The sequence below is a fragment of the Sardina pilchardus genome, chromosome 13 (assembly GCF_963854185.1).
Source record: "Sardina pilchardus chromosome 13, fSarPil1.1, whole genome shotgun sequence".
In the NCBI taxonomy this organism is placed as follows: domain Eukaryota; kingdom Metazoa; phylum Chordata; class Actinopteri; order Clupeiformes; family Clupeidae; genus Sardina; species Sardina pilchardus.
Window position 1 is genome coordinate 15390121 of NC_085006.1, and position 21805 is coordinate 15411925.

At 45.1% G+C, this 21805-nt stretch overlaps 2 protein-coding genes and 3 non-coding genes across 8 annotated transcripts; all 5 read right to left on the bottom strand.

The window, feature by feature from the left end:
* Positions 1–39: 39 nt before the first annotated feature.
* On the bottom strand, positions 40–15993 carry atg16l1 (ATG16 autophagy related 16-like 1 (S. cerevisiae)). 4 transcript variants are annotated; one of them, XM_062552922.1, is made up of 20 exons: positions 15833–15993; positions 13948–14059; positions 13636–13726; positions 12409–12514; positions 10700–10773; positions 10114–10365; positions 8857–8922; positions 8429–8518; positions 8173–8229; positions 7942–7986; positions 6977–7079; positions 5982–6087; positions 5309–5379; positions 4494–4565; positions 4175–4295; positions 3922–4027; positions 3399–3548; positions 3246–3293; positions 3012–3113; positions 40–2575 (listed from the first exon to the last, which is right to left on the bottom strand). In XM_062552922.1, exons 2-20 carry the CDS (start codon positions 14051–14053, stop codon positions 2482–2484), a joined length of 1860 nt encoding a protein of 619 aa, XP_062408906.1. In that variant the 5' UTR covers positions 14054–14059; positions 15833–15993; the 3' UTR covers positions 40–2481. The 4 variants fall into 4 exon arrangements, with proteins under 4 accessions (XP_062408906.1, XP_062408905.1, XP_062408908.1 ...); XM_062552921.1 differs by having other exon boundaries at positions 6977–7082; XM_062552924.1 differs by lacking the exon at positions 7942–7986.
* LOC134100283 (small Cajal body-specific RNA 6) lies at positions 4804–5073 on the bottom strand. The gene has a single exon (XR_009941244.1). It is a non-coding gene; the product is annotated as a small Cajal body-specific RNA 6 (non-coding RNA).
* LOC134100281 (small Cajal body-specific RNA 6) lies at positions 5605–5872 on the bottom strand. Its single transcript, XR_009941242.1, has one exon. It is a non-coding gene; the product is annotated as a small Cajal body-specific RNA 6 (non-coding RNA).
* Positions 6402–6669, bottom strand: LOC134100282 (small Cajal body-specific RNA 6). The gene has a single exon (XR_009941243.1). It is a non-coding gene; the product is annotated as a small Cajal body-specific RNA 6 (non-coding RNA).
* A 611-nt stretch (positions 15994–16604) lies between the features above and the next one.
* cldn15lb (claudin 15-like b) lies at positions 16605–21182 on the bottom strand. Its single transcript, XM_062552927.1, has 6 exons — positions 20951–21182; positions 19991–20256; positions 18216–18380; positions 17721–17802; positions 17290–17403; positions 16605–16943 (listed from the first exon to the last, which is right to left on the bottom strand). The coding sequence occupies exons 2-6, from the start codon at positions 20208–20210 to the stop codon at positions 16847–16849; spliced, it is 678 nt and encodes a 225-aa protein (XP_062408911.1). The 5' UTR covers positions 20211–20256; positions 20951–21182; the 3' UTR covers positions 16605–16846.
* Between the last annotated feature and the right edge of the window lie 623 nt (positions 21183–21805).

Consider the following 21805-nt stretch of genomic DNA (forward strand, 5'->3'; position numbering starts at 1 on the left):
AGTGCTGAGATGTTAGCCATTGATCACAACAAACACATATTTCAACTGAACTCACACATTTCATTGGTGTGCATACATTGAACATACATACACAGAGGATATTTCATATACATTTGTCATAACTTAAAGAGTTATACAATCCTTTTTGCCAATGGCGGTAGGCTGGCCAAGTTAGGGGTGGGAGTGTTTTCAAAGTGGTCAACAGCTTCTTTGACCCAACCCCCCTACTCTCTGATTGGGTGACTATGTGTGATGTCACAGCAAACTGTTTAGCTTTTTCTTGTTAAAGGTCATGCAGTGATGCAATAGCCATGATATGCAATTCTGGCTGTAGGATGTGGCGGTATGTAATGTTTGTGACTTGTGCCTCAGAATGAAACTGTTGAGTTATGAATTTAAACAAAATGAACACAAGGAGTATCATATTGTGCACATCCTCTGTATGGGCAAGGGTGGCAGTGTCCAACAATATCCTTCATCCTTGTTGTCCTGACAAAGCTTTGTGACAACAGGCTGCAATTTTAAAATAAATCTGTCTGGTACATGACGACACGGTCAGTGTTGGTCTTCCCTGCCTGAAGCTGTGTATTGCCTCCTCATCTGTTACCAACAAACACATCTGCCTTGCACAACACAGAGCTTTACACAGAGGTTCACAAGTTCAATCTTGGTTTGCCTTAAGACGTACTGTCTGATACAAGTTATTGCCCATTTTTGTTTTCCTAGATTTACAAAACATGGTGAAGGGATCTAAGCCTTCTCGTCCATATTTAATAGGGATTATCAATTGGAAAGGAAAGATGTTTTTTTTAAGACTTTAAACAGTCAATGTGCAATTATCTTTCACCAGCCATAGCAAGTGCCATGATGTACGGTTACTTCCTCCTTTGTAGTGCTTTAGACCTAGCTGGCCTAACATTTAAATCTACTTACGTTGGTCAACTCTCATAACCTATCCGTTCCTAAGTTGTCTGTTTTGTTTGGCAAGCTATGCACACCTGCACAGAGTTTAGCCCGCACACCTGCACAGAGGTGAGCCCACACACACCTCATGTGCTTCACGTCACTGCAGGTGGAGAGAGGCCATGATGCGCATGGGTGGCTGCACACCGCTGGCTACAGCTGGGCTTTTGTACAGTGATGTCGATGTAGAGAAGTGCTGGTTTAAAACTGCATTTCCAAGGAGCTCAAGAGGAGGAGGAGGAGGAGGAGGATGATGATGAAGAAGGGGAAAAGGAGGATAATGATGTAAAGATGGGGATGACAGATGGATGATACTCTTCTACATTTTGGGATCTGGGAGACTGTAAACACACATAAGCCAGAAATGGGGAAGCGGGACTGAAGTGTGAGTGTTGGGTGTGTTGGTGTGTGTGTGTGTGTGTGTGTGTGTGTGTGTGTGTGTGTGTGTGACTGTGTGTGTGTGTGTGTGTGTGGCCTTAAGGACACAGCTGAAAGACCTCAACAGGGAGGCGTTGGTTACTATCTGATTAAGGCAGAGTATAAGTGACTTCAAAGACCACGGGACAAACGCACTCAAGCAAACATCCAAAACGGCATTCTCGCACTCACACACACGGTACATCGACAAACACACACCCAACACAACATTCGCTCACCTCACATTTCACTATTCAGTAACAAACAGAAAGGAATGAACATGCTTAACACACACACACACACTTTCATTTCTCTCACACACACACACTTTCATTTCTCTCTCTCTCTCACACACACACACTTTCATTTCTCTCTCTCTCTCTCTCTCTCACACACACACACACACACACACACACACACACACACACACACACACACACACACACACACACACACACACACACACACACACACACACACACACACACACACACACACACACACACACACACACACACACACACACAGTGTTAAGAGCCATGGCCATATTTAAGCAGTGTAAAACTATTGACACACAAATCAGACAGAAGTTTTCCCAGACACAGATGCAGTATAACATTGGCTGTATCTCTGGCAAGTGGCAAATCAAACGGGAGGAGGGGAAAAAGACAAGTCGTGTCCTTTTTTTATGAAAGACAGTGTGCTGTATGCTTGAGTTATATCGGTATAGATCACATACTGTATACTGGTGTGTGTGTGTGTGTGTGTGTGTGTGTGTGTGTGTGTGTGTGTGTGTGTGTGTGTGTGTGTGTGTGTGCACATACGAGTCAAACCACCACCACCCAACTGCGGCCGCCTCGACCAAAGACCCCAACCAAGCCTTCATTCCACGCGCAAATTCAGTTCAGCCGCTCTTTAGATTATGAGAACACCAGCGGTCCAATCACAAGCCAGGAGGCAGCAACGTGGCTGAAGTGAGGAGGGGGGGGGACGACGCCAGGCCACACCCGCTTCCATGTTAAAATGTCTCTTCGCCCAATGGCGCTTGGGCTGGAGTTGAGCTGAGCCAATCGTGACTGACTAGACGCAGGTGCCAGCCAATCACATGTCGGACCAGAGCACTGCCTTGCTGCCCTTCTCCACGCTGACCACGAAGGTGCCGGAGGGGGACCAGGACACAGAGTTGACCGCAGAGCTGGAGAGGAAAGGGAAAGAAAAAGCTTTATGGCACTGATGGGAGGTAGCGTAGTGGTCAAGGAGCTGGGCTAGCATGCAGTAGCCAAAAAAAGTTGTGGGTACAATTCCCAGATTCCACCGTTGTGCCCAAGCTGCTTCGAGGACAATGCAGTCCCTTGCAATATGATTGACATATGTAAGTCACTTCAGATGAAAAGTGTCTGCTCAATGAATAAATAACAACAGAAGCATTGCAGCAAATCAAAGACAATTCGCACACCAAAGAACTTCCTTTCTGAGCTCTCATTCTAGGAGCTCTTTGGAGTGTGGATCATCTTTAACATTTCTTGGATACTGATAACAATGGAACCTTCATCATGACACACTTCATGACTTTCAATTGAAGCAGGAGTGAGAGGGTATGACAGTAGGACGTGTTCAGTGTGGAGGCTCACCTATGGCCTTTGTCCAAAGTCCTGTCCAGCTTTCCCGTGAGGACGTTCCACACAAACAGGGTTCCTTCTGCAGAACCGGCTGCCACGTAGCTTCCATCCGGACTGCGGAAATCGAGAAAGAGCTCTTTAGTCGTGAGGCCTATTCTACTTTTACATTAAATTAAAAAATAAATGAAATAAATACTTCCAGGTCTGAAATCTGGATGAATTATGAAATCTACGCCAGACACTCACCTAAAGGTCACTCTTGTCCAGTCTGAACCGCACTTAAAGCCCTGAGCACTGCAAAACAACGAAGAGACATACACACAACTTATCAGGCCTGTTGCATTGATCACCTGCCTGACTGATAAGATGGGATAGACTGGTGCGGCTTTGGCTTCTTACGTGAAGGTCTGCCGCACAGCGTTTGTCCGCAGATCGATGATCTTCACCAGGTCATCACGGGAGCAGGTGAGCAACTCGGTCCGATCGGGGTTCAGGTCCAGCGACGTGACCCGGCCCAGTAGTTCCAGCTCACGCACTATACTCTCCGCCCTAACACACACACACACACACACACACACACAATACATTTTACATGAGGACACACATTTGACAAGTGCAATAATTGCTCAGACAATGTTCAGTCATGTGACATTATGTTGACAACAACAAAAGCAGCAGCACAGCAGATGTTAAGCACATTACTACTGTTATTGCTACTACTGCTACTGCTGCTACAGCTGCTACAGCTACAACTGCTACTACTACTGCTGCTGCTGCTGCAGTTATTGTGGTTACTGTTACTGCTACTACTGTTACTACTACTGCTGCTGCGGTTATTGTGGTTACTGTTACTGCTACTACTGTTACTACAAGGCCGTTCCAAAAGCCTCGGTCCTCTGCTTGCCCACTCCCTCTGGCTCACCTGATGTCCCAGAAGCGGACCTTCTTATCGAAGTGGCCACTCATCACACACTGCTCAGTGCAGACAATGTCATTACAGCTGGAGCCTGCAAACACCGTCTTCATGCCTGAGAGAGAGAGAGAGTGAGGTGGAATAACAGAAGAGGAGTCAATGACATTATTGTTGCCATGAAAACCGCACGGTTGATCACTGAGAAGGACTGTGTTGGGACTGTGTTGGAAGGAAGGGAGGAAGTGAGCAGAAATGTACTTACAGACTTTGCTGCGCAGGTCCCAGAGTTTGAGTGTGCGGTCGTAGCTCCCGGAGACGATACGAGCATTGTCCAGCAGGAAGCGAGCCGCCAGCACTTTCCCACTGTGACCCGTGAGAGTGTGCTGCAAAGAGACAGACGGAAGACACAAATTAGGGATGTGCCGACTGTGCTATCATAGACATCAAGATCGGCCCAGAGTTTCAATTTCGGAGATTGAAGAGGCCAATATTTTTTCAAACGGATCTTTAAATAAAGAAGTCTGTGTTTGCAGTACGGACGCTGGGCTAGTGTTAGCCTGTGCACTGGGAACCCTACTCACCCGCAGCCTGAAGTCGTCTACAGTCCAGATCCGACTGGCAAAGTCGTTAGAGGCGGCCAGCAGGTAGGAGCCCTGGTCATTCAGAGACAGAAGACACATCAATCATCCGTACACAATCCAGCTTTCCACTGGACAATGTGGAACAAAACATCTAATCTACCTGCTGTGACTGAGGCCCAAGGGTAGTGGGTCATACACTTCCAGATTCACATCCATAATCAAAATTATACTGGTATTTTAAAGAGTTAGGAGTTTGACACATGCAGTACGGTTTTGAATCAATGAATAAGTGTTGGTAGGGGGGTTGAAAGGTCTCAGCTTGAAAACTTGTGATCAGTTGCCTATCCCCACAGCCTGCCCTGACACTCCTGAGGGGGTCTGGTGTGTGTGATGCCTCTTATACGCGACTGCTGAGACTCCTGCAGCCACAGAGTTAAAGAGGCATCAGGACTGTCAGCAGACCCTGGAACCAGCGCTGCACAACTAGAGCATGCTGGGTAAAGAGCAGGGCCTGCTGGGAGCCAAAGGGCAGCTGAGTGGAGACTTGGGCATTCAGACCTTTTACAGCTCATCATTGACCTTGTGCCTCGTGCTCCCTACGCTCACTTCAAACATGATGCAAAGGATGTGTGTGTGTGTGTGTTTGTGTGTGTGTGTATTCTGGGTTTTCCATGATGTGTTCCCAATGTGTGCATTTTCCAGGATATTTAGCTAAATTTCAAACACATCATGCATAAATCCACATCTCACAACCTCTCACAAAAGTCCATATTCTTGGAGACGCGTGTGAGGGGAGAATAAGTGCTGGTACTCACCGCGCTGTCAAACTCGATGCTGGTGATGCCAGCGTTGCTGCCCGTCAGAGCTCCCTTCTGCTCACAGCGACCTGCAGAGGAGACAAGACACTGCAACTCAGCTACGCACAGTAAACCGCCACCACCACCACAACTTCCATCCACCAACCACCACCATCATCATCATCACCACTAACACCATCACTGAGTGTTGGCTAGCTGGTGCGCCATTGTGCCACTTGTTACACAGAGGAGGTAATAAGTAGACAGCATCTGTCTGTAACAGGAAAGGGGGCCCTAAGTAAGACTTTATAGAAGGTCTCAGCTTGAAAACTTGTGATCAGTTGCCTATCTCCACAGCCTGCCCTGACACTCCTGAGGGGTTCTGGTGTGTGATGCCTCTTATACGCGACTGCTGAGACTCCTGCAGCCACGGAGTTAAAGAGGCATCAAGACTGTCAGCAGACCCTGGAACCAGCACTGCACAACTAGAGCATGCTGGGTAAAGAGCAGGGCCTGCTGGGAGCCAAAGGGCAGCTGAGTGGAGACTTGGGCATTCAGACCTTTTACAGCTCATCATTGACCAGTTCCAGTAAGTGATAAAAATCCACACTACCCTCCAACAGTCTCCCCCAACCAAGCCACACACACACACAAAAACACACAAACGCACACACACACACACACACTCTACCTGAGACGACCTCCCAAAGTTTGACTCTGCGGTCCATTCCCCCAGTGGCCAGCAGGCGGGAGCCTGGACTGAACCGCACAGCGTTCACCTCCCCATCATGGGCATCCTGAGAGAGAGAGAGAGAGAGAGAGAGAGAGAGAGAGAGAGAGAGAGAGAGAGAGAGAGAGAGAGAGAGAGAGAGAAGGAAAGAGAGAAAGAAAGAGAGAAAAAGAGAAGTAGAGACAAAGACACAAAGACTTTCAGGAGCTGTCAACCAAACACATTCATATTCACGTCCACATCTGTCGTTTATACTTAGATAATGAAATTGCTAATCAAAATTATACTGGTATTTAAGAGTTAAAGGTTAAAACACATCTCTGCATTCTTTGCAGCCGCCATTGTCATTAAGGTCTTAAATCAATGAAAATTTGTTTGGAAGGTCTCAGCTTGAAAACTTGTGATCAGTTGCCTATCTCCACAGCCTGCCCCGACACTCCTGAGGGGGTCTGGTGTGTGATGCCTCTTATACGCGACTGCTGAGACTCCTGCAGCCACAGAGTTAAAGAGGCATCAAGACTGTCAGCAGACCCTGGAACCAGCGCTGCACAACTAGAGCATGCTGGGTAAAGAGCAGGGCCTGCTGGGAGCCAGAGGGCAGCTGAGTGGAGACTTGGGCATTCAGACCTTTTACAGCTCATCATTGACCTTGTGCTTTACAGAAGCTGCTGCTCCCTACGCTCACTTCAAACATGATGCAAGGGGGGTGTGTGTGTGTGTGTGTGAGATTGTGATTGAATATTCTGGGTTTTCCATCCATTTGCAAACCAAATTGCAATATCTGACAGTAACATCGCAAATAGAGATCCCCCTTAAATTGTTCGGCCCTAAAGCAAATCGATAATATTGAGAAAGCCCAGGCCAGAGCAAGAGTGAAGGTGACAAATGCAGAACTGAAGAGAGAAAGGAAGAGTGCGAGTGGGCCATGGTAAGTGGAGAGGCGACTGGGAACTCACAAATATGTGGAGGGCGGTCGAAGGCACCCGGACGTCCACGCTGGATCCGCTGGCCATCTCAGCGTTCTCCGGCGAGCTCCCGTACGAGTTCAGCGAGCGACGCCTGCTGAGGGGGGGAGAGCAAGTCAACAACGGTTACCATGCGTACCCAACCTACACCACCTGCTGCCTGATCCCATCAGCGCGCTTTTAAAACCACCTCAATCTGAGAAGTTATGGGATTATGCAAACAGTCGACGGAAGTTGGGTAAAATGTTTATAGGAGGAACTTGACTAATTTGCAATAAATTGCCAGGCAATGAGGAACACAATAACCCCATGACCTTAGCCACTCGTTCATTCACTTAAACAGGAGTTCACCATTTCATGTTGTATAACCTGTTATTTAACACAACAGATGGTGACCTGCCATGTCTCAAATACTTGACTTAAAAACAATAATGTGACCCGCCAGAACCTGATCACCCCAATGCACGTACGCATTCTCAACACATATTTTGAACAAAACTATGGCGACATCAGCGGAACTGGAAACTGCTTTTTTTAACCACAGGTCTTCCTCTTACTTCAGTTCCTATTTTACCAGAGGTGAGCATTTCCTGATTGGAGTGTTTTCACAAAAGAGCACTTTCCCAACTTATTATTACCACAACAGCAAATCTGCCGCTCCACTAAAAACATGTTGAGTCATTCAAGGAGTTCCTCTTTCCCCTGATGTATTTAGTTTTAAAATGAACACTCAGTGAACAATGAGCTAGCAGAACAAAATATTAACTGCCATTGCCAACACCCCCCGTCGTGACAGAATACAGTTAAGTATATAACACAACACAAAACACACACAGCCATGCAGATGCACGAAGTGGAAGCAATCAGCGCTTACAGACGTAAAAACCCACAAACACGCCACACACACACACACACACACACACACAAACCCTGCAGACACCACAGTGCAGCATCACCTGGAGTAAGATGGGGGGTGTCCAGGCTGCACACACTCAGAGCGGCTGCAGGCAGACAGAGAGAAGCAGTAAACAAGAGCACACGCGAGCACCCAACACACCCGCAATCACACAAGACCACACACACACTATCCCACACTCACACACTCACACACAAAGAGAAACAAGCAAGACACACCCATATATACATGCAGGCCTGAGTCTGGGAATTAAATGCCTTGGCTGACATACCCAAACATGTTGTGGATGGAGTCCAGGAGCCCAGGGGGAGGCTGGGATATGCGCTTACTGAAGCAGGGAGGGAGGGGGAGGGAGGGAGGGAGGGAGAGACAAAAACCATTAGGAAAGACGTGGGAGAGCAGGGTGAAAACAAACGGAAAAGAAAGACTCTTAAAGACCCTTAACGGTTTTCTTCCTAATCAATTGTGCTGTGGCTGTTGTACAATACCACGTTAGGGGGGTAATTAGGGTCTTGTTGTACTCTTACCTGGGTGTGCGGCTGAGGGGTCGGTTAGGGGAGGCCTCGCCGGTCCCCTTCCCACCAGCTTCTTCAGACAGCACCTCGATATCATCATCCCTAGTGAGTGAGTGAGAAAGAGAGAATGAGTGAGAGAGTGAGGGGGAGAGAGAGAGAGAAAGAGAGAGAGAGAGAGAGAAACAGGAACACGGGCGCAGAGACATAGGTCAATGAAAGAGACTAAGACAAACGCTATTGGAGCAGTTTAAATGAGCCATTATTATATTCCGTCGCATGAGACACCACAGAAATCTGAGAGGCAGTTCCAATAGCGGAACAGTCACTGGATGTCAGGGACTCTGATTTCATCTGCCCAGGAAGGGCATGTGTTGGTCAGTAATGCCCACTGCCTGTGAAAAACGCGACCAAATTGGATCCAGCAGGACATCTCTACTTACGGGTCGATAGGCAGGGGCTCCTTGGCAGCATCTGCCAGCTCCTTCTGCAGCTTGGCCTGCCTACGTCTGTGGAGAGAGAGCGAGCGCAGCAGTTAGGGGCAACTCAATAAAGACCCATTCTCAGAGACAATGGAGCTTCGGTAGACATAAGCAAACATTATGGCCATCTGGCTGTTGTGTGTGTACGTACACACACACACACACACACACACACACACACACACACACACACACACACACACACACACACACACACACACACACACACACACACACACACACACACACACACACACAGTTAACCTGGATAGATGACAAAGCCATCATTTCAAAATATCTTGGGTGAAGGAGGGAGAAATTGTATGAATTGTTCAAATCAAAAGAAAAAGAAACACTTCACCTAGCATTTTGACAACACAACAATCTGCAAGACAGCACTGAGGAAAACAAACAAGAAAGACGTACCAAGCCATTTAAGAAACATCACAATCATCCTCTTGTTCCTTCATTCATAGAGCCGAATGCTGTAGGCAACTCATCCTACTAGAAAAGTCCCAGCTATTGTCCATTCTGCACACTAAATAATGTGGTCTGTAGAAGCTTCTAGAGTCACAAATACAGGATTTTAACTCTCGGCAGCCCTACAATGGCCCTCTCTGTCATCCAATCACATGGCAGATCACCTCATAAGTTGCAACTGATAGGTGGGGCCTCCATGTCAGAGCTCCTTTATCATTCTTTAATTGGCTCGTTGATTCTTGACCGTGAGATAGACGGACAGGAGATTTCCCATCAATGGCTGGGCACTAGACTTTAATGGCTCACGCATTCATCAAGAAGTGGTCTCAACGACTCATTTCTCACAGCTTTTGTTTAAGGCTTCGTGACCTTTCACAGTAACGTCCAAGGACATGATGGCTGCCATTAAGCCAGCATTTGGGAACAAAAGAAACTCTGTTTGATCGTGATCTGATTCTGATCATGTTTACTCGCAATAGAAACCAAAACCAAGACAGACTCCACCTTAAGACCATGAAGTATTCCTTCATTTTCCCCATCTACTCAATTCTGCTGTTTCTGCCAGCACTTATATACAAGACTTCAAGCTCTCAATCTTTAATGATTATGGATGATTCATGTGCCTTCCAGCAGTCTGCTTCCTAACTTATTTATGATCGGTCATTTCAGTTCTCATTGGGCATCTGGCTGACAGACAGACAGACAGACAGACAGACAGTGTTGTTGTGGTCTACTAGCCTGCAGTCCTTCTCGTTCTCGGCGTTGAGGCGGTTGGCCTCCTGGGCCTTCTCGGCCATCCAGCGCGAGACCAGCTCCTGGTTGTCCTCGGTGGTGCGCCGCAGCTTCTCCTCCAGGGCGCTGAAGGTGATCTGCAGGGCGTCGTACTCGTCCTTCAGCGTCTGGTTGGCCCGCTCCAGGTCCTGCAGCTGGCTCCGCAGCTCGCGACACTCGCCCTCCAGCCCAGAGATCTGCTGCTGATACTCCAGCATCCTACACACACACACACACACACAAATTAGAGGTCCTGGAACCATCACATGCATTAAAATGCTAGGATATACAACACACCTGCAAGCGTGCGCGCACACACACACACACACACACACACACACACACACACACACACACACACACACACACACACACACACACACACACACACACACACACACACACACACACACACACACACACACACACACACAAAAGGTACTGAGACCATCACATGCATACCTTCAAGATAGACTATTAGCAAGATGGGTTAAAACACTAGGATATAAAACAACATGTGCGAGAGAACACACGCACACAAAATTGAACTTACTTGGCCTCATTGCTCTGGATCTCTTTGTCCTTCAACTGAATCTGGTTGTTCAGTTCAATCACGTTCTGGGCAAGCTGACGAGAGAGAGAGAGAGAGAGAGAAACAAATCCAACATGAAATGCAAATTATTTGCAAAATATACAAAAAGCAACACTAAAGCACTTTCCTCTGTTGCACGCACGTTATTTGTTTATCCACCAAAGAACATCCGCAGACAAGGTAGAGTATGTTGCATGATTTTATGAATGCAACTTATGTGATAAGTAACTTATCGTACGTAACTACATACGATAACTTTCATGCATGTCTGCCCTTGACTCCTCCATACTCGTTGAATTCTTTCCTGGTTTCCTTCATGAGTTCCATAATGGAAGGGCTAAGGACAAGCGTTTGCAAAAGAGGAAGGAAGGAAGGACTGGAGGACAGACAAAGAGAGTATATTTATCCCTAGTCATTCCTCCCATCTGAATTTCCAAAAATTCCCAGAAATCCCTTCATTCTGTGTACATTCCACATTCACATAGCCTGATGTTACCCCAGTACAGTGTTAGAATCACCTTTGTTAATGCATTAGTTGTTGTTGCCAAAGTCTTATTATGCATAGGTTATGAATTAAACTTTATAGGCATGTAAGTACACAACCATCCTTGGCAGGTCTTAAGACTGGATCCCCTGCAGGTATGGGAATTTCCCCGTCCTAAATTCATCTCATTTAACGCAATGTAAATCTGACAACCACAAAACTGACAGACATCATGACACGCAACATCCGGGCCTTCATGAAGTCAGTCAACAGTAAACAAAACCCCACAGGTCAGCCTCAACTCCCAGCAATCAATGACTCCATCTCAAGAAGAGCTTGTGCCATCATCTGGTCATCCGGTGCGTTTGGCAGTGGCTGCTGTGATCTTGTGAGCGCGATAAGAGGACATGTCCAGACGCAGACACAGGGAGGCCTTTGATTCCCAGCAGCAGCAAGGCTCCTAACGCAGGAGCGAACCTGAGGGGGGCCACGAGTGAGACGGAGGACTGATTCCCCTCAGGGCCGCTAAGAGGAGTGGGAATCACGGATCACGGAGACGAGCAGAGAGATGGGCAGTCATAATGCAGATTATGCAACGATTACGCAACAGCCCGCTGGACACATGATTTGGGGTGTGGAGGGGTAGCAACTACATTACTTACAGTAAACACCACTGACATACTAGGCAACCAAAACAGGACTGGTCAGCTGTATTAGTGCATTTACCTGCTAACTGGGTAAGCAGGGAGTGTTTATGTATACTGTATTTCTTTCTCTCTTTCTTTCTTTCTAATTCCAAGATATCCATGCCTCGTGGGAACCCTATGGACTGGTTTTGTTAGTACCTATTGTGTTGCCAGTGGCATGTAGTAGCATCATGGCTAACAGCTTTTGGACATTTTCTAAAATCTCCCTCTCTACTGCATAAGGGGATGCACACAGGGTGGGACGTGAAGAGGACACCCTACAGAGAACCAGGACCAGGCCAACGGCACTCATACACCTGAGCACCTAATTAATGCATGTGCTCATCCCTCATCCTCATGGGAACAGAATTAAACCCAAAGGGACATGGCTGACTCATTACCGGAGCTGGGTGGCCAGACTGATGGAGATCACCCTGGCACATGGGACAGTGGAGGGAGTGTGTGTGTGTGTGTGTATATGTTTTAGAGGGAGCACCTACCTCTCCGCGTTTCTTGTGCAATTCGGTGAGCTCCTCCTGATGCTTAATGCGCATCTGGGCCATTTCCTGACTGAGGGCGTCATTGCGACTGGCGTCCGACCCCGGACTGCATAACAAAAAAAAAACATGAAACAAATTATAAAACATTAAAATAAACAACTCCCACATCTGTTCCATCACATCTGCACATTTTCTTTGACACAATCTTATGCCACAGACTACTCAAAACTCCATGTTGTTGGAGGTGTGAACAATATCGGAGGTGCGTTGATAGCTGCGGAAAATTCACCTTTGATCTGAGCTCAAACGCAGTTTCATCACTGAGGTTTGGGATTCGTCATCCAATTACATTCTGACCTGCAGCCAAGTTCTATAGCAGGCTATAAACATAAGCTGGAGTATTGTTGACCAAAAGATAAGTTACAGATTGACTCGTAAAGTCTGGTCGATTTCAGAATCAGCTAATTTCGAAACAGGCCGACACCTTACTTTGGATAGACACCCAAGTATGGAATGTATTTCTTAGAATCTTGAAATATCAAACGATTTTAAAATCATACCATGGTTGGTAGATTGCTTTATTGGGTGATATTGAGAATGGTGGTATGATGATGATGATACTATTGAGATTGTTAACATTAATAAATGAATGAGTACAAACTATTGTTTGGATTATCTTACTTCCATCACATGATTGTTTTACCCTGAAGTGACATACCACACACATTTATTTACACTGGCGGCAACAAAGAGCAATATTTCAGTGTGATTAATTAATGTTAAACAATCCAGACTAGAGTTGGCTAGGCTTAACACATCAGGCACTGACATGTTACATAACTCTTCAGCCAGCTTCCAGCTACATTATCTCTATGACGACACACCTTTTGCTAGCACCTACAACGACATGGAGCAGCTGTTGCCGCCCACAAATGCCCAGATGTTTGTGTCAACAAGGTTTACCACAAGGTAAACACAAACAACCCCAGCCCTACACACCAAAATATTAAAACAAATCTTTCAGTTCAACAGATTAGTTTAATATCTGCAAAACCTTTGCAACATGGCTGCAATGCCACCAACAATTCAATGCACAAACACACACAACTTCATTGTAATCCAAGACCTGTGATCATCTTGCAATCTAAGAGCTTTGATCATGCTGTGGGCCGGGTGCCCGAGACAGAGCCCGGTCTCCTGTAGGTTGATGGGAGTGGTGGGGCCTACCTGAGGTCGTGTCTGCTCTGGTCATATTTGTCCGTCTGCAGCCGCTCAGAGAGCACAGCCTGCAGATCAGACTTCTCCAGAAGACGGTTGTCTAAAACACAAACACACACACAAAATATTCAGTCTGCACAAAACACATCTTTAGACCATAGGTCCTGCAACAAATACACAAATATTGCCTTAAAATATTTCAAAGAAATGTGTGGAATGTCTTCCACAGGTATTAAATGAAACTAGATCCCATGCAGGAAGCCTTGATGGTAATGGGCTCAATAACAGCATGGTGTCAGAAGTGAGGGGAGGTTCACTCACACTGGTGGATGATTTCCTCGAAGGCCTGCCGCTGCACACGGTCCCGCAGCTTCAGCTGCTCCGCGATGTGCTTCTTCCACAAGCACTCCTCCCTCCGGCCTGCCATCGCCACCTGACAACGTAGACACAAAGCGCCCCCAAAATGATAATTCATTTCCATTTGTTATTTACTTAGTGCCATGAGCATGCACAGTCCCTGAAAGGGATACTGGCCAGAAAAAGTTGATACAAGCGGTGTGGAATTTATTCTAATTATGGGAGACATTCAGCCAGAGGGCAGTCGTAGAGAGAGACATAGGTGAGGTGCACACCACTTTTCATCAAAAATGTTCTGCATACAAAAACAGAACACTTTGTCAGAGTAGATAATAGTCCACGCCAGATATTAGGTTCACTGTGCACAAGACTGTGACAGTCGAATTTCCTTTGAGATTAATTAAGTATGTATAAAGAAGACGTGAAGATAGTTGTCACAGACTGCGTTACCCAAGCCAGACACTATCGATTGTCCAATGACAAACTACACTGCATCACTGAGATAGCTTTGTTCGTAAGCTGCTTGCTAGGTGTATCCTTAAATAATGGCTAAAAGATGGCATTATACCGAATATGGCAACTCATGGGAACTATGTGCTGAAGCGGAGGTCGTTTGAGGAACCAAACATGTTGAACGTCACGTCACATAAGTAACGAAAAACAACCTTTCAAAACGCCCGAGAAAAACCAGGGCACGGCATCAGTAACGTTACTTGCCAAACGAATGCTGTTCCAATTAAAACATGCACCAATTTACGGAAACTGGGACAATGGGCGCGTCCATTATATTTGCTCTTCTCTCCAGAAGAACACCCATAGCTGAAATGAATGATGGAGACATCCATGTGAACTTCTATGTGTTTAGACTGAAATATAGAATGGCACAATGTAGCGCTAGACCTGAGTCCGTGCAACAATTCGAATCTACCGGTGTTACACCAACAGATGGGAGAGTTTAGATCTTGGCTTGCATTTAGGAGGTTAAAAATATAAGCCACATTTTTTTTAATAATAATAATAATAATCGCGGAGCGGAAACGATACTGCTTGGATAATAGCTTGTCAACGAGAAAAACAATCATAACTATTAACTACAATGACTGCGAACTGCGTCAAACACATAATTTCCTTCTTTTTATTTTTCATTCTAATGATTATGATTACTCTTTAGTTGCACCGACTAGAGCTCAGTCCAAACTATCAACAAATGTCAAGAGGCAAGTAAACAGTAAAGCAAACAGAGATATGTTATCCATCTGTGATGCTATTTGCCAAGTCATTATATGGCTTTGCTGACATAAAGCTGCATTGGTTTTCTGTGAACCCCGAATCTAGAGTTAACGTTATGTTCGTAGGCTAACGAGCATCAACAACAATCCCATCAGGAGGTAAACATTATTTAATAATCATAATCAAGCATGCAAGGCCGCTAGGTTAGCTAAGAAAGTGAATCATGACTACTCTAAACGCCCCACGAGACTCGCGTGCTCAGCATAGCTTGGATCCATATCATGCTAGCTAGCTAGCGATAGGTAGCTAGCTGAGACAGCAAAACACCTATGCTTGACAGGCTGCTAGCCCAACTCGCTACATAGCCAACTGCGGTGGTATTCGAGTGCAGGGGCAACTTATAAGAAATACAAAACGACAAAACAATTATCCCTGTTCAGTTAACCCCCTTGACATGTGACATCAACATGTCAGACTTTGCTTACTACCTAGAATTAGCTTACTCGCAGCTACTAGCGTTTAGCTTAGATTTACATTTTGCAGCTAGCAGCAAAGGCTAGCAGTGGTCTACAACTTCCAACAATATTAGCCTAACAAATAGAAAGGGAGAAAATGTTACCTCACAACATTTAACCGTATATCCCGACGCCTAATAAACGTGCTCTGGGATCCTTGTCAATAGTCAAATATGTGGAAACCAATGCTCTATAAACAACAGTTTATCCCTCAGCCAACTCCAGGTTCGTTTGTCTTGACCACCATCTTGCCTCTAGCAATTATTTCCTTCATGGCGACTCTTTATGGCAGATTGTCGCAGGATTATTACACAAGGTAAGAGCACATGACCATGCGCAAACAAAACAAAAAAGTTAATAATGCAAATATGAATCAGTTCTATCCTACTGCTCGTGGATTCATTTAAAACTCTTTCATAGAAAAGGTAAGAAATCGAAGCCTACGTGTAGACTAAGCAGATGATAAATTACGGGTTGATTGCAAACATGCTATTTGGGATTGTTTAGGCTACTGAATGGACCTACCGGGTCCAAGCCTAGGGGCCCCTTAAAACCCAAGCCTATGCATGAAGTCGCTAGCCTATGTTCTCCAACTCTGACATCTGAATGAGACCCTTCAGTCAAATAACACTGGTTATGTAATGTGATGTGTCTTCATAGGCCCCCTCAATCATATATACCATGAGTTATGTTCTTCACCCCTGATATCTGAATGGGGCCCTTCATGGGGGCTTGACTCTGTGCCCAGGGGCCCAGGCCCAGTGGCTCATAATCCGTCCATGATTTTTCAGTAGTAGAGAAGGTGTCCCAGGTCTTTCAATCATCCAGCAGGGGGCGACAACATAGTAACAAATACTTAGGACAATGAGACAGATATGGGATTGATGTATGTTTGAATACAAATAGTTTATTTATTCAGCAAGACACACAGAAAGACACAATTCCACAATAAATCCATTATCTACAAAATCACAGTAGTAATGCTAAATGAATTGCTCGTACCAACACACACAAATGAGGTCACACTGTACACGCAAAGTAACAATAAAAAGACAGCGAGGCTACACATTCCTTAAACCAGTCTTGACATACAATAGCAGAGGTTCTTCAAAGCATTGTTAGACATAAGCCTTAGTGCTTCCCGATTCAGACATTGGGGCTGTCCGGTAGATTGTCTTCGCCGTTCCTTGTGCTGAGTAATTATAGCTGTAACCCCTATGAGAGAACCAAATCAAGAGATCATGATCAATCATCATTAAATACTCATACAGAGCCTCTAACGTCAAAGGAGTCGTGGGTTAAAAAAGCAAACCAGAAACATTAATGTATTTTTGTCCCATATTCTAAATGCATTGATAGACTAATACATGTTCACATAACTGACACCCAGGACGGCTAAAAGTTATTGGTCTAAATGTTGTCTTAAAATATTTCAATTAAACATCCAAAGAAATGTGTGGAATGTCTTCCACAGGTATTAACTGAAACTTGATCCCATGCAGGAAGCCTTGATGGGAATGGGCTCACTTTGTGCTATGGTTAACAGGAAGGCATAACTCACCCTTGTGGTATCGATGATGCTCCCATCTTACATGAACAGCACAGCATGCCTCCTCCCAGCATGGCGAGAGCAGCGGCCCCCCAGCCCATGTAAAGCCCAGTGCCCAGCTCAAATCTACAGAGAGGGAAAGGAGTAAGAGGCATGCACTGAATATGTGATTGTGGTGCATGTTTTTGTGTATTTTTGGGGGGGTTAAGGGGGGTCTGAAACACAGGTCTCTGTCTACATACCTTTGTGTGTGTGTGTGTGTGTGTGTGTGTGTGTGTGTGTGTGTGTATGTGTGTGTGTGTGTGTGTGTGTGTGTGTGTGTGTGTGTGTGTGTGTGTGTGTAAAGTAAGTTATGAGAAAAAATGGTATATGCATTTGTATAGAACAGTTATTTCATGACCATGTCTGTCAGGTTCTAACAGTCATTTCTGAGAAATACTCACTTTGTGCCTCCGTAGAAAGGATCATAAAATTCTTGCACAATGCGTGAAGCATACCAGGACACAGCAGATAAAGTGCACAAGCCTACAAGAGAGAGAGAGAGAGAGAGAGAGAGAGAGAGAGAGAGAACAACCATGTTTATACAGTACGTAGGGATGGCAGACTGAGACATTTACAGGGTTTGTGAAGGTCAGATGATAATAAAAAATGCACATAAACAATCAAGGTCAGGGTACATGACTGTTGATGAAATGCACGTTTTTTCTTCTTCTATAGATTAGGCCTGGGAATTACACATGATCTTCAACAATTGTTTACAGTATGTTCATTCTCTGTTGATTTTGTTTCAACCCAAACAAGCTACAGTTCAGGTTAGGATGACAAATACCCCTCCACATGTAACTAATAACCAGTTTTGTTTGTTAAACATCGATTCTGACCAGGAAATAAGAAAACTCATCGAGGAGAAAAACTAGGGAGTGAGCGTCAAGACTCACCTGACAGGATAAACAAACTGCCTCCCGTTAAGGCGATCTTGCCCTTGGCCTCTCGGGACGTGTTTCCTAATTTAGTGCACTTGAGTCCCAGCACCGCCACGATGATGGATGCCAGGCCGAGGAGCAGGGCGATAATCATTAAGGCGCGACATCCCTGAACATAGCCTGCGGCAAAGAAGATGAGTCAACACAACACACAATATGTACACAAACTAAAGGCAGCAAAGTCAATGTCATCTTGATGCAAGCCATCAATTTACTGTAGACGTGGTCACATGTATGCATAAACACACACACACACACACACACACACAAATTTTTGCAGAGTGAAGCTGAATCCGAAAACATCTCAGAGCCTTTCTGAGTCATGAGCGTTAACCTGGTCTTCTGCTTGGTCACGTCAGGTGCAACATTTACCTGGCAGGGCCAGCAACGACTCAAAGTCTCTGCAGTTGCTGATGCCGGTGCTGTCCTCGGCACAGGAGTGCCATAGGTTCGAATACTGGCGCGAAGAGGTAATCACACTGCCAGAGAAGGTTGAGACCTTCCAGAAGTCATTCGACACGCTCGCTCCTGTGAGTAACCAGCTCGCGACGCCGAGGAAGAAACCTACAATCTCCACGCCAGTGGACATGGCCGACCTCCAAAGCAACCAACTGAAAATATCGGGTAACAACAAAGTCCTCCTGTTGAAGTCCTCTAAAAATTTGATAGTGAAGAAGAAACAGGGCTGGTCTTGAATATTGAGGACTTCAAACAGATCTCACGGTGGTGGACTTATCTGATTGGGTCTTGTGACCTACTGTTCACTGCTACCTCACCAACCGTTTCTCTATTACGGGGACTTCACTCTTTTTATGCTGGGGCCATAAACCCATTAAACTCAGAGCCCTTCCTTGTGCGCTCATGACGACAATATTGATACTAGGAGTGTCTTTGTAGGCCATCCGACCAAATGTGCAGAGAGGAGCTGGAGTCTTTGTTTCATCGAAAGCAGAAACTTCCTGTTCCTGTGTTTATGTTTCATGTGTCATAAGTTCATCGTTACAGATGAATGATCTTCATTTGCTCTTTTTTACAATAAGGGAGTGGCTTTTTAAGCGTTCTTACAAAAGATTAATTTCCGCAACAATTCAAGGCTCTAAAATTCCATGTTGAATTCAGTGAATCTAAATATTCTTTAGAATGTGATGTTACATGCTTAATGGTTAACATTATTAATGTAATGGGTACTGTGCTGGGATGCCCAGTTTGTAAGTAAGACCGTACTATAGTGGGAAGCCTATGGGAGGCCTGTGCAATGCTATTTATGTCTAAGGCGCAGGTTTGTAAATTGTCAGGTTTAATGTTTGCACCTAAGCATTTTGCTTTTTGCCTTACAAATCAAAATATATGTGATAAAAATGTGTCAGATAGTTGCTCTGTCACACACTGATTGTCATCTTTGTGGGCAACTAATGTCCTATAATGGATGAGAGCAGCAGTGAAATTGCTCAGGTTCTGGCCTACATATGGACTGACATCATGCAGTAGTTGTCAAAAGGTGCTCCAATAAGCTGCACCTGCTGAATGATTCTGTATTGCTTCCATCACAGTCTCTGTTATGCCATTCAGCACCATGGAACCTACTGCTATCTTATGTACTGTTAGAATGCCACGCATGCAGTTTCATAGTTTCATGGCAATTGATTGATGTGCAAATATAGCTTGCATACGTAAATGTGGGGAAATGTGAGGTCATGTGTGATTACACACACACACACACACACACATACCTGGCAAGCCCAGCACGGTCTTGTATTTATTGCACTGCACGGCTCCCATAGAGTTTGATGTACATGACATCCACAGGCCTTCAAAGACCCAGCTGCTGGTCATGACTGCTTCAACATGGCTGCCCACGCGCCAGGAGTGGGAGCTGGTGCAGCTGGACTCCATGCACCAGCCCAGCACGCCCAGCGTCAGGCCCAGCACCTGCAGCACCAGCACGGTCATGGGGAGTGGCAGGGGATGGCAGGGGTCGACCTGGTCCTCGGTGCACCTGTGGAGGTGAGTTAAGTAAGTTAACTCAGAGTAAGTGCATGGTAAACCTCCTAATAGAAGAGCTGAATGTCCTCATTCTCCTAATAAACCAATGCCATAAGGCTCATGTTGTAGGAGGTTAATCACTTACTCTGAGTTAACTCACCCAGGTTTGACACTAAACAATGTACTTGGAATGAATACTCCACAGGTATCTCAAGGTCAGGTCTATCAGTGTTGTTGTTGTTATCAGGGTTGCAACATGATATTACAGAGGAAATGACGTGAGGACCTATGTGTGCATGTATGTGTGTGTGAATTGTCTGTCTGATTTGTCAAGTAACTAATGAATGCTAAACAAATTAAAAAGATTAACTAAATAAATTATAAAGGACAAGAAACACTATATGCTCAAAATGTTTGTTGTGAAATGTCGGACAGTCGGTAACAGCAACTTCACGTACAGTATGTGGCATTCCGAATATAAATGCACTCAGCACTCCCATATATGCTTAATTGTGATGTCTTGAGGCCCTTTCTAAGTTAGTAGTTGATTTACAATGTTATAATAACTACACTGAATAATACATTGTATATCAGTAATGACCTTTTTCCTGACCTTTAGAATAATAACAGGTAAAATATTGTTGAGCAGTGGAAGCCTTAATTTCAAGGTTTAATCCACGAAGCAATACACTCATATCACCACTTACGTCAACTGTGACGAGATGCTCTCTCACTGTACTCCTTATTAAACCGTTTTCTCACGTTTGTGGTTTCCCGTTTCCTTGTTCCCCCTGGTCTTCAGGTCTTGTATTAGTCCTGTAATAATGAATACGTTCTCATGAGGCGGCAGAATGAGGAACGGCTCCTGTGCACGGGGAAGCTTCTGGAGTAAGGGGCCATCTGGCCCCTGAGTTAATATTGGCTTTGGGGGTCGATGGCCCCTCTGGGATGACCGGGTCTCTCAAAAGCCAAGTCCAACACACTTTCAGGCTACCCACAGCGCACAACACACTCTCGAGTGCAAACATAACATCAGACTTAGGTCTATGGCAGCCAAAAGTTCAGAAATGAGCAGCTGTTAGAAATCATGTTTATTCCATTTTAATCCAGTAGGGAAGGACACAGGATACAGTACCTGTAGTTTGTTCATATCAAGGCATAAGGTTGTGCCCACTCACTTGTCCTATATGCGATATGAAGATGTGTATTACAGAAACTGTGCTTGACAAAAATATAAATGCAACGGTTTTGTTTTCACAAAAGGCTTGTTTCTCTCATATTATGTGCGCACAATTGTTTAACTCTGTATGACAGTTGTGAATATCAAAAGACGTCTTAGACCTTTTACTTCAAAATTGGGAGTGAAAACTAAATTGTTTGCTTTTATATTTTGTATATCTGTGTATTATATTTTTGTTAATAATAAATGTATATTGTATATAATGAATAAATCCAAATTCTCAACAGACTGCTTTCTCATGGCAGATACTGAAGTTGTCACGTGATTGAGATGAAACTTGCATTAAAACTATGATGAAACCCTGAGAGCAAACAGGGAAGCA

Coding starts and splice junctions, on each gene's coding strand:
- cldn15lb (XM_062552927.1), bottom strand. CDS start 20,210: ATGACCGTGCTGGTGCTGCAGGTGCTGGGCCTGACGCTGGGCGTGCTG. Junction 17,803..18,215: donor CAGTTTGTTTATCCTGTCAG/GTGAGTCTTGAC, acceptor TCTCTCTTGTAG/GCTTGTGCACTTTATCTGCT. Junction 16,944..17,289: donor GCATCATCGATACCACAAGG/GTGAGTTATGCC, acceptor GTTCTCTCATAG/GGGTTACAGCTATAATTACT.
- atg16l1 (XM_062552921.1), bottom strand. CDS start 14,053: ATGGCAGGCCGGAGGGAGGAGTGCTTGTGGAAGAAGCACATCGCGGAG. Junction 10,774..12,408: donor TGCACAAGAAACGCGGAGAG/GTAGGTGCTCCC, acceptor CTCTCTCGTCAG/CTTGCCCAGAACGTGATTGA. Junction 7,083..7,941: donor CACCCCCCATCTTACTCCAG/GTGATGCTGCAC, acceptor TCCCCCCCTCAG/CAGGCGTCGCTCGCTGAACT.